General features: G+C 55.3%; 1 protein-coding gene and 1 long non-coding RNA gene across 7 annotated transcripts in view; one reads left to right on the forward strand and one right to left on the reverse strand.

Moving 5' to 3' along the window:
• Positions 1 to 13,284, forward strand: part of LOC310663228 — a 44,070-nt gene that overhangs the window by 21,997 nt on the left and 8,789 nt on the right. For all 3 annotated transcript variants that reach the window (XR_014504405.1, XR_014504406.1, XR_014504407.1), the window contains one exon: positions 9,888 to 9,968. This is a non-coding gene — a long non-coding RNA (uncharacterized lncRNA). The remainder of the gene's footprint in view (positions 1 to 9,887; positions 9,969 to 13,284) is intronic.
• The window catches only part of ZFHX2 (zinc finger homeobox 2), a 33,488-nt gene continuing 20,235 nt past the window's right edge, over positions 32 to 13,284 (reverse strand). For all 4 annotated transcript variants that reach the window (XM_083409993.1, XM_083409996.1, XM_083409994.1 and 1 more), the window contains 6 exons: positions 12,747 to 12,812; positions 11,908 to 11,954; positions 10,535 to 10,735; positions 8,936 to 9,068; positions 4,220 to 7,684; positions 32 to 2,925 (listed from right to left, as the gene is read on the reverse strand). In XM_083409993.1, coding sequence (XP_083266119.1) covers positions 2,087 to 2,925; positions 4,220 to 7,684; positions 8,936 to 9,068; positions 10,535 to 10,735; positions 11,908 to 11,954; positions 12,747 to 12,812 — 4,751 coding nt within the window. In that variant the 3' untranslated portion in view covers positions 32 to 2,086. The remainder of the gene's footprint in view (positions 2,926 to 4,219; positions 7,685 to 8,935; positions 9,069 to 10,534; positions 10,736 to 11,907; positions 11,955 to 12,746; positions 12,813 to 13,284) is intronic.

Raw genomic sequence — 13,284 nt, forward strand, 5'->3', positions numbered from 1 at the left:
AGCCCACCCCCTCTGGACGCCCCGAATGTAGTTCGTTTGGTTATTTTTGTGGGGGATTCTTTCTTCTTTTTTTTGTAATCCCCCCTTGTCTACCCCACAGGTTTCCACTTCCATCAACTTCTTAAAATTCTTGTCCATCTTTGTTTTAAGTGGGAGAGGGCCTAAAAAACACTTGGCAGGTTGGAAGGTGGGGGGGGGGGAGAGACAGGGCTGGGGAAAGAAAAGAACGGGAGAAGGAACCCCAAAAGAACGGACACAAAGGAGGAAGAAAAACGTGAGGGCGTAACTTTTCTTCTTCTTCTTCGTCATCGTCGTCATATGTCTTTTTCTTTTTTAAAAAAAATTATTTCCAGTTTGCTTTTTATTATTCCTTTTTGTTGGTGGGTAGTCTCTCTCTCAAACTGTTGGTTTTCTTTTTGGTTATTGTATAGAAGTTTTTTTTTTTTTTTAAAGAGCTTTGGATTCATAAAGAGGGTTTTTTTGTGTTCTTTTTTTTTTTTCCTTTTTTTCTTTTTTGCAAGGACGTCGGCACACCAGCACGTGGCAGGTAACTGTGTGTGTGTAGACGGGAGGATCCTTCTGGTTTTATTTTATTATTATTATTTTCTTCTCTTTCTTTCTTTTTTTAAAGCCATCGGAGTAGGGTTTTTTTTTTTGTGTGTCGTTTCCCGCGCGGAGACGGAAGTCACGTCTATCAGGAGGAAAAAGACAGCGAGGTTGTTAGTTTTATTTGGTTCCTCAGTGCGGGCAGAGACCCAACTGGGGACGAGGAGGAGGAGGAGGAGAGAGAGAGAGAGGAGGGAAAAAATGGCGGGAAAGAAGAGGGAGAGGCGCCTTTCTTCCCCAGTTTGGTTGCTGTTCAAGTCGTTCAAAATCCATCAACAAGTTCGGGAATCTGTCCATCCGTCCAGGACGGGAATTATTATACACAATGGGCAGCACATGCTCTAGGAGGGGTTGGGGGTGTGGGGTTGGGGACTCAGTTTCTTATCTTTGCCCCCCTCCCCCCCCCCTTAAGTTTTGTTTCCTTGGGTTAATAACTTTTCTTTCTTTCCGTCCATTATTTTTGTTTGCTTTTTTTTTTTTTTGGCCTTTCTCAAGTCGGTAATAACACAGTAAAAGGGTGGAAGGTGAGAGAGAGTGAGAGAAGGAGCTCTAAGCAGGTGTGTGTGAGAGAGTGAGAGGGAGAGGGAGGAGACCGGGTTCGCACGAGGGCGTGCGGCAGGTGTGCCAGCAGCGGTCACAAGCGTGTGTGGAGATGGGCGGGATGGGGGGGGAGTGTGGTTCTTGCACACATGAGGGGTTGGACTTTGGGCAAAGGATTCTGGGAAGCTCCTGTTGACGCGAGGAGACGGTGCGGTTGGCATCCCAAGGAACACCTGTTGAGATGCCCAGGGACCCTCCTTGAGGGAAAAGATGGAGGACACCGAGACCTGAACCACAGACAGTGAGAGCCTCTCGTGCCTCTCTCATGTGAGGTACATGTGTATGCCACAGGAGGTGGAAGACTCTGGAATACACAGGCATGTGTGAAGGGACTGCGGGAAGGCGATGGGTTGGGCACCCATGTTGGACAGGATCCAGGAACCCTTTCAGGGAGGAGAGACCCTGGGAACTGGCGTTGGCCGATGCACAGGGCCGTGAGGGCGAGGGGCACGGTGGGTGGCAGAGGAGAACAGCTTCTGCACTCCATGTAGAGCGCAAGGCATTTCTGAGGTGGGCACTGTTGGGGGGCTCCTCGGGCGGTAGGCTGCATTTCTGTTCCGCACCAGGTCAACTGGTCTTCCCTCAAGATGGCGGTGAGGTTGGGGGAGTGCGGTGGGACGGCTGAACATCTGGGTCCAGCTTTGCCCACATGGCTACCCAGGGGTCTGGGAAGAGCGTGGCCTTCGGGCAACTGGGTGTCGCCTTGGCCGGGGGCCGTTTCTTGAGTTTACTGGTGGCGGGGGGCTGCGTGATGGGCGTTTGGTATGGGCAGAGGGCTCAGGGCACGCCGAGCGGGCGCCCTTCCCTCCGCCGGCTGGTTGGCTAGTTGGTTGGTTGCTTAGTCCTTCTCTCTCGGTCGGTGGCAGTGTAGCATCCGTCTCTATAAAGCTAGTAGTGTCGTAGAGGTAGCGTTACTTTTTGGGCTGGAGTCCGAGTGAGGTAATTTGGATTCCTCTTTGGCAAACACCGATGCGGTTGCTGCGTTGGATCCGGCCTTGCGCCGGTGAGCGCTGGAGCGAAGGTGGGCCCCCAGGGCCTCACGCCCGCTCACAAGCACCTCGCAGGCCAGGCAGTGGTAGGTGCACACGGGCACCCGCAGCGGGGGCGGGGCCGCGGGGGGCTGGCGCCCAAAGTAGCAGAAAGTGGCCTGGTGGGCGGCGGCGGCCCCCTCGCTCTCGAAGGCCGCCTTGCACTGGCGGCAGAGGTACTGGTGAGTCACGTCAACCGTGGAGATGCCAGGGGCCTCGGGCACCTCAACGGGCGGCTCGGGCATGGGCGTCGGGAGCAGGGGGCTGGGCAGCAGCCCCATAAGCGTCTGAGGTATGACGGGGTTCATGGGGAACAGCCCCTTCTTCATGCCGTAGAGCTGCTGGAAGTAGGCCCCGGGCAGCTGCGCCCCAAAGAGCGAGGGGGCTGCCGCCGTGGCTGCCGCCGGCAACGGGAAGGGCAGGAACTGGCCTCCCAGCAAGGCCGGCACGGCGGCCTTCAACGTCTTGAGGTTCTTCACCGCGGCAGTGGAGGGCACGGAGGGTTCCTGGGCTGAGCTGGAGGCGGGGTCTGCCTGGCCGTCGCCCGGGGAAGTCTCTGGAGCAGGTGCCGGCGGCTCTGTGGAGGGGCCAAGCTGGGCCGGTTCCGGAGTGAGGTGCTGAGGTAAGGGGGGCCCCGGCTGCGTGGAGGCCAAAGGGGTGCTCAGGGCCCCAGAGGAGGAAGAGGAAGGGCCTGTTGGGAGAGAAAAGAGGGGTGAGTTGGGTGCTACCTCTACCTGTTTCCTCAGTGTTGCCTTTCTCCACTGGCTCCCTGCTTCAAAGCCTTAGGGACAGAGTCTTTGCAGGACGACTGGAGAGCCCAGCCCAGCCCTCCTGGGGTAGCTAAGGCTGGAGTGCATGAAACTCTTAATCTCAGGGTTAATCTCTTGAAAGACGTACATTGGCTCTCAGCACGTTTCTGAGGACAATTCAAAGTGCTGGTGCTGACCTTGAAAGCTCTAAACAGCCTCGGCCCAGTATACCTGAAGGAGCGTCTCCACCATAGCTGTCAACGTTTCCCTTCTTTTAAGGGAAATCCTATTCAGAATAGGGGAATTTCCTTAATAAAAGGGAAATGTTGACAGCTATGGTCTCCACCCCCATTGTTCACTCCAGACACTGAGGTCCAGGTCTAAGGGCCTTCTGGTGGTTCCCCTCCCTGCGAGAAGTGAGGTTGCAGGGAACCAGGCAGAGGGCCTTCTCAGTAGTGGAACGCCCTCCCATCAGATGTCAAGGAAATTAACAACTATCTGACTTTTAGAAGACATCTGAAGGCAGCCCTGTTTAGGGAAGTTTTTAATGACTGATGTTTTAATGTATTTTAAATATTTTGTTGGAAGCCACCCAGAGTGGCTGGGGAAACCCAGCCAGATGGGCGGGGTATAAATAATAAATTTATTATTATTATTATTATTTATTAGGGGTTCGAGTCCCACGTTGGGTCTTGCAGGGGGTTGGACTAGATGATCCTCTACATTTCTACAATTCTACAACCCAACATCTGCTTCCTCTGGTTGCTGAGATGGATGCCCTCTCATTCTGGTAACAAGGCACTAACTACCACTCTCAATGAGCCACCCCAGATGCAGGGGGAAGAGGAGGAGATTTCAGCGCCATTTTCACCCCAACCTACTCCTGACACACAAAATGGAAGCCTTGGGGACGGGACAGGGGGAAGGAAAGGCTATGCTAGTGGGAAGAAGAAGAAAAAGTTGGGAGAAGAGAAAGATTGTGTGGAGAACCAGAATGCCACACGGAGCGACTACTTGGGATGAAAATGACGCCTGGGAGCTTCCACGCAAAATGGCAGAAGTGGGCATTAGGGTCAGAGCAGCATATGGGGACCTAGCGATACTTTTGAAGAGAAGCTGAGTAGATATGGGATTGGAAAGATCCCATAGTGAGTGGCGAACCTGTAACATGGCTTAATGCCGAGGCCCTATCCCCAACCTCCTTGAACATAACTTACCTTCCCACCTCTCACTCACCTGGCGCAAAGGGAGCCATGCTTCCAAGGGAAGATGGCACTGTGGCGGGAGGCATGGAGGCACCCAGCCTGGTCGGGGATGGCGTCCCTTTGTCCGGCACGAGCTCATAGCACTTGCTCTCGCTCTTGAGCTGGGCCTTGATGGCCTCCTTGAGTCGGGCGAGGTGCCCGCGGGAGAAGAGGTGCCCACGGCAGGACACGTAGAAATCGTACTTGACTTCGCAGTAGGGGCACTCGGCCTGCGATGGAGTGCTGGGATGCCCCTCCTCGCCACCGCTGGCAGCCTTGGCCTTCTTCTCCTTGGCCCTGGCGTTCTGGAACCACACTTGGATCACCCGCTTGGGCAGCCCTATTTCCTCGCCCAGCACCTCGCACTCTTGCATGGTGGGCGTCCGGTAGGCCTCGTAGCAAACCTTCATGATCTTCAGCTGCAGGCTGGACATCTGCGTGCGATACCGGCGCTGGCCCAAAGCGTCGTGCATGCCTCCAAAGCCGCCGGCTGCCCCTCGGCTCCGCCGGCTGCCGGAGAAATCCAGATCGGCCAGCGACGAGGAGGAGGAGGAAGACGAGTCGCTCATCTCCCCTCCCGACAGGCTCCGGTCTTCGTTCTCTTTTGGCAATTCTTCTTCGGCTGCTTCTTCCTGCGCTTGTGGCTCTGCAGGAATCTCTGGCTTCGCTGGAGGTAGCTGTAAAGTCACCGCAGAGAGGCTGGGCGCGAAGGCCGCTCCGTAGTGGATGGTCGGGTCTCGCGGCAGAGGGCTGAACTTTGGGAAGGCGGAGGGGAGCACCGGTGAGGGTTTGCCGGTTGTGTTGGCCGTGCTGGCGTTGCACCGAAACTGACCCTTCCTCTCGCGGGCTCTCGTGTTCTGGAACCACACTTGAACCACCCTCTTCTTGAGCCCAACCTCTTCGGAGATGCAGTCGAGCATCTTCCGGGTCGGGTTGGAGTCCTGCATGTACCAGCGGTACAGGATCTCCAGCTGCTCCGGCAAAATGGTGGTGCGCAGGCGCTTGTCCCGGGGGGGCTCGCTGTCCCCTCCCGCCACACTGGCGCACTCGCTGCCGGTGGGCGACAAGCTCCCGTCCTCGTGCTTCCGCTTCTGGGCCCGGGAGGGGTCTGGGTGGGTGGTGCGGTCGCCAAACACCAGCGGGGCCAAATCCAGGGGAGGCTGGGGGGCAAGCGGGGCTGGCGGAGGGCCGGTTGCTGGCATGTGAGAAACACGGTGGATATTGAGGAGGTCGGCGCTTGAGAATTTGGCTGTGCAGTGGTCACAGGGATGGGTGCTTGCACTTTCGGGCGGGGCCGTGGGTTGCTCCTCCTCCTGAGGTTTGTCTCCAGTGCCGTCAACCTTAGCTTCTCCGTCAGCCCCTGAAGGCTCCGGCGGCTGCTGTTGCTGCTGCTGCTGCTCTTCTTCTTCCTCCTCCTCCTGCTCCTCTTCCTCAGGGCCCTCGTTCTCCTCCTCGGCCCCCTCTGCCTCCGCATCCACCGGCTGGTCGTTGTAGCACTTTTTAAGGTGGCGCATGAGCTCAAAGATACAGCGGAAGGATGCCCGGCATTTCTTGCAGGAGGGCTGCACCGCGGCACCTCCGCCCCCCACGCTGGCCTCGCTCCCACCGCATTTCCGTGCTTTCTGGCGGGCGTTTTGGAACCAAACCACGATGACTCTGTTGGGCAACCCCAGCATTGCAGACAGCCGCTCCACCTCGCCGTCTTTGGGGTAGGCGCTGCACTCAAAGAAAGACTGTAGGGCTTGAGACTGGAACTCTGTGAACTTGGTGCGGGAGAAGCGCCGGGTGGACGGGAAGCCCCCGCGAAGAGGCTCAGGAACCCCGGGCCCACTGCCGCCTTCCTCTTCCTCCCCCCGGAACCACAAGGATTTCAAGCGCTCGGGAGGCACGTGGGGGGTCTCGCTCTCTAGCGGCGGCACCACCACTGGCATGGGCTGCATTAAAAACGGAGGGCAGAGCGGGGGGATCTCCAGGGGCAGGGTGGCTGGCACGGTCACTGTGGTGGTGTCTGTGGCAGCGGCAGTAGTCGGGGCAGTCGTCGTGGCAGTGGCCGTCTCGATGGGCAGCGCTGGCGGCGGAGGGGGATACATGCTGTCATAGCTCTTCCGGAACTGGGCGGCGTAGCGGTTGAGCGCCTCGAAGGGCAGGAACCGCCGGTGCACATGCTCCTCGTGCGTCTTCAGAATGAGCATGTTGGAGAACTGCTTCCCGCATGCGCCGCACAAGAGCTTGCCCGCCGGCGGGCGCGGAGGTGCAGCCGGGGCGGGGGCGGCAGGCTGCTTCCCCTCGTTGTACTGGATCACCAGCTCAAACCCAAAGTTCTCCAGGAGGGCTTTGGCAGCCGTGCGGGATGCCTCGCTCCCTTGCTGGCCCCCCTCTGCCTCCTCAGCTTCGGCCTCTTCCGGCGCCTCTGGTTTGGATCCAGCAGCGGCTGCCGGCGCCTGCTCTTCCTTGGCTGGCAGAGGTGGCAGCAGCACGGGTGGCGTGGCCGGGAGGGTCAGTGCCGGGGTGGCCAAAGCCAGCTTGGGGGCCACCTTGAGGTCGTGCAGGTAGAAGGGGAGCAGCAGCTGCTGTTGCTGCTGGAGTTTCAGGAGCGACTCTGGGACCAGCGGGAAGGGCGGCAGCAGCGGCGGAGTGAACAAGGGCGCAGGGAAGCGCTGCAGCTCTGCCGCGGACGGCGCCAGGAACGGGAGCGTGGGCACCTGCACGCAGCCCGCCTCCAGGAGCTTGGGGGCTTCCGCTTCCAGCGGCGCTTCACATGGGGGATCCGGCTCGGCAGCCGGCAGCTCCGCTTTGCCAGCGGCCTCCATCTTGGCGACGCGGGAGCGGGTCTGGTGCAGGACGGAGCGCATGTGGATCTCCAGCGTGGAGCTCTGGTTGTAGGAGACCCGGCAGGTGGTGCACTTGTAGGGCTTGTCCGAGGAGGGCTGGAGAACGCCGGTGGCGCCGGGCTCGCCCCGGGACGGCGCGGAGGGGTCGGCCGAGGCCTTCTTCATCTTGTGCAGGTGGGAGACGGAGTTGTAGTGCACCAAGAGGATGTTTTTCTGCGTGAAGGACTCCTTGCAGACCGTGCACTTGTAGGGCCGGGCCGGGTCGAGGAACTTATCCAAGGCGAAATTGGTCGCCTTGCGGTAGGACAGCGGGTGACGGGGGTCTTGGCTGGGCAGGGCGAGCGGAGAGGCCTCCGGAGCCTCGGCTGAAGCCTGTGGTGGCGGTGGTGGCGCCTCCTCCAGTGGAGCGTTTGGATGTGGAGCATCTTCGTCTTCAAACTCCAGAGGAGCAGCTGAAGGAGGAGGTGGTGGTGGTGGCAGCGGCGGCGGCAGTGGAGGAGGAGGTGGAGAAGAGGTTGGGGGTGGCTTTTCTGGGGGGTCAGCAGGTGGAACAGGGGAGGCTGGAGGAGGAGGAGTTTCAGGGCAAAGCACAGGAGCCGGAGGGGATTTCTCCCCTGTGGGTGGTGCTGATGTAGGAGAGAGAAAGAAAAAGGAGAGATAGAGAAGCTACCATCAGTTTCCCCCACAGCCTGTTTTGTCGTTCCTTAGCCAGGATGTATTTGTGTGTGTGCGTGGAGGTTCTAGGTGCAGAAGTATAGCTTGCCACAGTCGGTCGCAAATAGCACAGCAACGAGCACGAGACTCTTAATTTCAGGGTCTTGGGTTTGAGCCCCATGTTGGGCAAAAGACTCCTGCATTCAGTGGCGTAGCGTGGGTTGTCAGCACCCGGGGCAAGGCAAGTAATTTGCGCCCCCTAACCCGTGGATTTGCACCCCCTAACCCTAACCCCCAGATGTTGCGCCCGGTGCGGCCGGCCCCCCCTGCACCCCCCACGCTACGCCACTGCCTGCATTGCAGAGAGTTGGACTAGGTGATCGTTGTGGTCCCTTTCCTCGTCCTCGCCCCGGAAAAACAGGCATCTCCAGGGGCAGGGAGGCTGGCATCACAGTCACTGTGGCCCTGTCTGTGGAAGAGACCCAACTCTACAGTCCCTCGATTCTATGGAGCTTGGTCTGTCTTTACCAACCCCACAGTTCTAGGTGTTTGCTAGAGAGTTTGTCCCAAAACGGCTGGGAATCCCCAGGGGCACCTGCTGAGAGCAGGTGTGTTTCCTGGCAAAATGCAGGCCTCACTGCCTGTGGGGGAATTCTTTTTATCCATGACGCTTGTCATACCTTGACGCTTCCTGCCTCATCTGTAAATGTAGATCTGTGTAAATTAGCTGCTTGAATTTCTGTAGGGTGTGTTCAAATGGAGCAGGACAAGTACTGCCTTGACCTCATTCCCAATTTCTGATATTTAAGAGGGCTAAATATTTGGGGCGTTTACAGCCCCTGCCCTGCAAGAGGGACTTGTGTTACTTAATATGCTTTGCTTCTGTCAGCGCACCGTTGGATTGCGTTTGTACTGCTTCTCAAACCAATACAATCGCTTGTGGCATCCTAAGAAGCCGTATGAGTTTCCCAGGAAGCAGGTTTCTAGTCCTCATGCCCTCCGGACAGAGAAGCTTGAGAATAGGCACGACAAAGCCCTTGGTTACTCCTGTCAGTAACTGCTTCTTCCTGCCTAATTTTTTGTTTTTTGGGCAAGGGTTGCCAGGAAGGGGAGGTTAGGGTCAAGCAGGCGTCCCGGTTGCCACGAAATCCCTGGCATCTTGATGCTACCCTTAGTGGGTGAAAGGTGAAAGCCCCTCTCTTTGCAGTCCACACGCTACTTACCAGCAAGAGGGCTTTCAGGTTCGTTCCCAGCCCCCTGCTCTGAGCTGGGCGTCCCCCCGGGCTTTAGTGGGTCAGGAGGGAGGTTGAGGCCGGGGATAACTTTGGTGGCAAAGGTCATTTCCACAGTAGTGGCCTGGAGAGAAGGTCAAGAAGAAGAAAAGGCAGAATTATATGAGCCAAAGGCGGGATGGGGAAGAGAGGAGCCAGCTATTAGTGATCATCTGGAGCAGGGAAGCAGAACTGGGGGCCACAGGTTCCCCACTCCCCAATTTATAAAGTATTTGAAAAATGCTGCTGCGGCCATTTTACGAATGGTGGAAACAGGCTAAAGCTCACCAGTCGGTGGAGCCACAAACACCTCTCTCCTAATGACGCCCCCACTTGGCTCTCTGGATGATGATGATGGTGATGATTAGAATTTATATTCAGTGGTACCTCGGGGTTAAGTACTTAATTTGTTCTGAAGTGTATGTAACCCGAGGTTCCACTGTACCACCCTATACCTGGAGGTCTCAGGTTGGTTCATAGAACAAAATCAAAATATAAAACCTCAAGATATATACCATGGCACCTTGATTCTCAAACGCATTGGTAATAATAATAATAATAATAATAATAATAATAATAATAATAATAATTTTTTATTTATATCCTGCCATCCCCAGCAGAAGCCGGGCTCAGGGCGGTGGTACTCAAACGCCTTGGTTCCCAAACTCTGAAAACCCGGAAGTGTTTCGGTTTTCAAACGTTTTTCGGAAGCCAAACATCCAATGTGGCTGTCGGCTGTTGTTGCCTGGGCGCCTGCACTAATCAGAAGCTGCGCCTTGGTTTTTTAACATTTCGGAAGTCAAACAGACTTCCAGAACGGATTAAGTTTGGCGCTTTTGTTTTTGCTATTTATTTTGTGGTTTTTGTTTTTGAGGCTATTTCGGTTAATTTGTTTTTGTGACAGTTCAGCTACTGATGGATTGATTGTGTGACTGCGGAAATGGATAAAAGCCCCCCATCCAAACAATGACTATCATCAGTAGAGGTAAGAAAAAAGCAATAATTTTTATCATCTACAATACTGTCTTATTTATTTTATAGTACAGTACATTGATTATTGCTTTCATTTTATGGCTCAGTGGTCTCGTTAGTAAAATTCATGTTAAATGGCTGTTTCAGGGGTTGTTTTTAAAAGTCTGGAACGGAATAATCCATTTTGCATTACTTTCTATGAGAAAGTGCGCCTTGGTTTGGAACGCTTTGGTTTTGGAACAGGCTTCCGGAACGGATTAAGTCTGAGAACCATGGTACCACTGTAATCGAAATAAAAACAAGAACACAATAACCCCCTGTTGTCCTCACCACTGGGTCCCCACATCTTCCCCAGCCCCTATTGTCAAGCACAGTCCCCATCTCTTTGACAGCAGCGTGACGGGCGCAGACCCAACAGGTCAAGCTTTCCAGAGAAGGAAAAGCTTCACCTGTTGAATTACCTGCAAAGGGTTAGTGGCATGTGAAAAAGCAGTTTTTGCTATTGTATCCCCTCCACCCTTAATATGGTTCCAACATTAAGCGGGGCAGGGAGAGGTGCCCATTGAGTCAGCAACTCACCACCAGAAGCAGCTTCTCCACACATTCGGGCACCACGTTGTGAATGTGGCTGAGGTGGAAGTGGAGGTTGGTGCGGCCGACCAGCTGCTCCTGGCAGAGCGGGCATCGGAATTTGGGCTGCACGGCATGCTGGGAGACGGTGTGAGCCCGGACGGCTTCGGCTGATTGGTCGGTGTAATTGCAGTAGGGGCAGCAGAACACCTGTTTGGCAAGAAGAAGGTGAAAGGGGGGGGGGGGAGAGAGATGGAGGTCCGAGAAAAGAAAACATTAGCTCCAGGAAGCAGGAGCCTGTCTCTTCCTGGCGCCTGGAGGGAAAGGGGGATTTGCATATATATCTCATTGAGGATTTGAGGGAGGAGGCGTGTCGGTGTAGGCAGAACGAAAGAAAACAAAAAGTTTTTAATAGGGAAACCACAAAGGGTGATTAATAATCATTAAAAAGATGGAGCTGACACATGCTTGCTCCCACCTGCTCATCTTGGTTCTGGGCCATCTTCGTAAGAAAATAAATAAGCTCTCTCCCCCTCCCCCACCCCCCAAAATATTGCCTTTTCTTACACGCAAACAAGCTAGTGCCCCAAGCGGCAGACCGGGGAATGTGTGTGGTTTAAAGGCCTTAGGCTGAAGGATCAAAGAGAGACATGAAAGTGTCTGTGTCAGGATTTAACCTAAGGGCTGATTGGTATCTGCCGAAAGCACAAGGCGGGTCAAGGGTTGAGCCGAGCGAAAATGAGAGGTTCTATTCTTTCCCTGGACCGCCAGGTCCTCGCCCGTGCGCTCAGTGGGGGGCAGCTGTAAAACGGGCATAATAAACCCAAGCTAGTTAACATCGAAGGGCTTGTTGCAAGGACCGATCTGATCCTGTCTGCACAGCTTTGCCAGCGTTTTCATCTTGAGAATCACAGGCCTTTCTGAGCTGGGCAAGGGTGGCGTCAGAACAGACAGAGAAGTGGGTTTTCCAAACCCGTGGATTCATGGCAATGCAATGTTAATAGGATGGGACCAGTATAAGCAGACAATCCCATTCAATAAATGGGCTTTATTACCAAATGCAGTGGTACGGTTAACATTGTGTATTTCACAGCTGGTCATGGCCAATTTGTTTCATCAGGGTGGATCTCATTCCCCCCCCCCCACCTGCTAGGCAGAGATGCTTAATTTCTGTTTTTAATTCAACCATTTGGACCCCCACCAGGAACAAGCGAGCAAAAAAAATAATCTAATCTGCCAAGTTTCGCTGGGATGTTTGAGGCTGCCACCGCTGAATCGTGTAGAGAGAGGGTTAAAATGGAGGCGACAGGGGCTTCAGAGACACTGTGTGATTCCCCCACCTCTGCCCCCCCCCGCAAAGCCCCCCAATAAGCGCCACTCACTGTAGTGTCTCCCACACCTCCAGCTTTCGTTTCAGTCTCGTCAGAACCTGCAGGAAGGAAAGAAAGGGGGGGGGGACGTTATGGTGTTTTCCTGCAGACACTTTCAAAATGGCGGTTAAAAGCTCCAGGGGGCTTTGAGGCCTGATGGAGGGGTGTGGCGAGAGAGGGGCTCTTGGGGGTGGTACCAGACAAGCACCCCCTGCCCACTGCAGTGGAGACAGCTGAATGGGGGGGGGGCATTGAATCAGGCACCCTGAAAAGGATGCCTTGGCAGCCGCCCCCCACCCCAGTGCAACCATCCCTATTCCTGCAAGCGCAAGATATTTGAAATGCTGAATTTTTCAAAAATCGCCATAACCCACCCTGGGACCAACTGGAGAAGGGCAGGTAATAAATTTAATAAGGATAATAAAAACAGCCAGCCTCACGGAAGCGAGGAGCCAGACTTGCTGGGACTCGCCCACAAATACCCCTTTTATTATTCCTTTTGCAGCAGTCGCGGTGGCAAAATGGGACTCTGCACTTAAGACAACACTCAAAACCGACGGAAGGCATTGCAAGGGTCTTTTCCTCCTATTCCTGGCGTTCCAGCCCCCTGGTTGAGGATAGCTGTGCCTTTCAACAGAACACCGCCTCCTTAAGGGAGGGTGGCGCTGGAGAAATCAAGAGGGGCTCAAACATTTGGGGTGTTTGGCATCCCTGAATGGGAGGAGCCTTTCGCACGGGCTGCCACCACGAGGGAGGGGTTAGGGGCGTGGCCAGTGATGTAGGCGTGGCTTCAAGGAGCAGGAACCTCCCCAGTGGGCGTGGCTTTGCACAAGAGGGGAGGAGTCACTCACCAGCCGCCTGGGCTTTACTCTGCGTTTCCTTTTCCGGGGGCAAGTTCTCTGGCAGTGTTTCTTTCCCTGGAGACGGGGAGAGAACCATACGTGGGTGTGGGGTGGAGGGAGAAGTGAAATGGGGGGTGGGCTTTCCAGATGCTATTGGGCTCCACCAGCCCCCAGCCAGCGTGGCCTACGGTCAGAGATGATGGGAGCTGTGGCCCAACTTCCAGAGACCTCCACCACCCAGATAGCCTGGCTGATCTTCCTGCTCCTCCTCTTTCACCTGGGAGTTTGGAAGGTGGGAAACATGGGGGGTAGGGTGGGGGAGAGGGAGACGAGAGAGGAGGGAATTCCGCCGCCGACGCTGCGAGAGCCGGCATGACGCACGATCCAGGACTTTATCCTCGTCAGAGACTAATTAAACTCTCAACCCAAGTGGGATCGTTAATATCGAACGGACTTGCCTTCCCGCCCGGCAGTAGCAACCTCACTGCCATTGGCAACTCAATTAACACTATTCAATACACCCGCCAAGATGTTAAGACCTCCATTT

This window comes from Podarcis tiliguerta, assembly GCF_965153285.1.
Source record: "Podarcis tiliguerta genome assembly, chromosome: 13".
Lineage (NCBI taxonomy): Eukaryota > Metazoa > Chordata > Lepidosauria > Squamata > Lacertidae > Podarcis > Podarcis tiliguerta.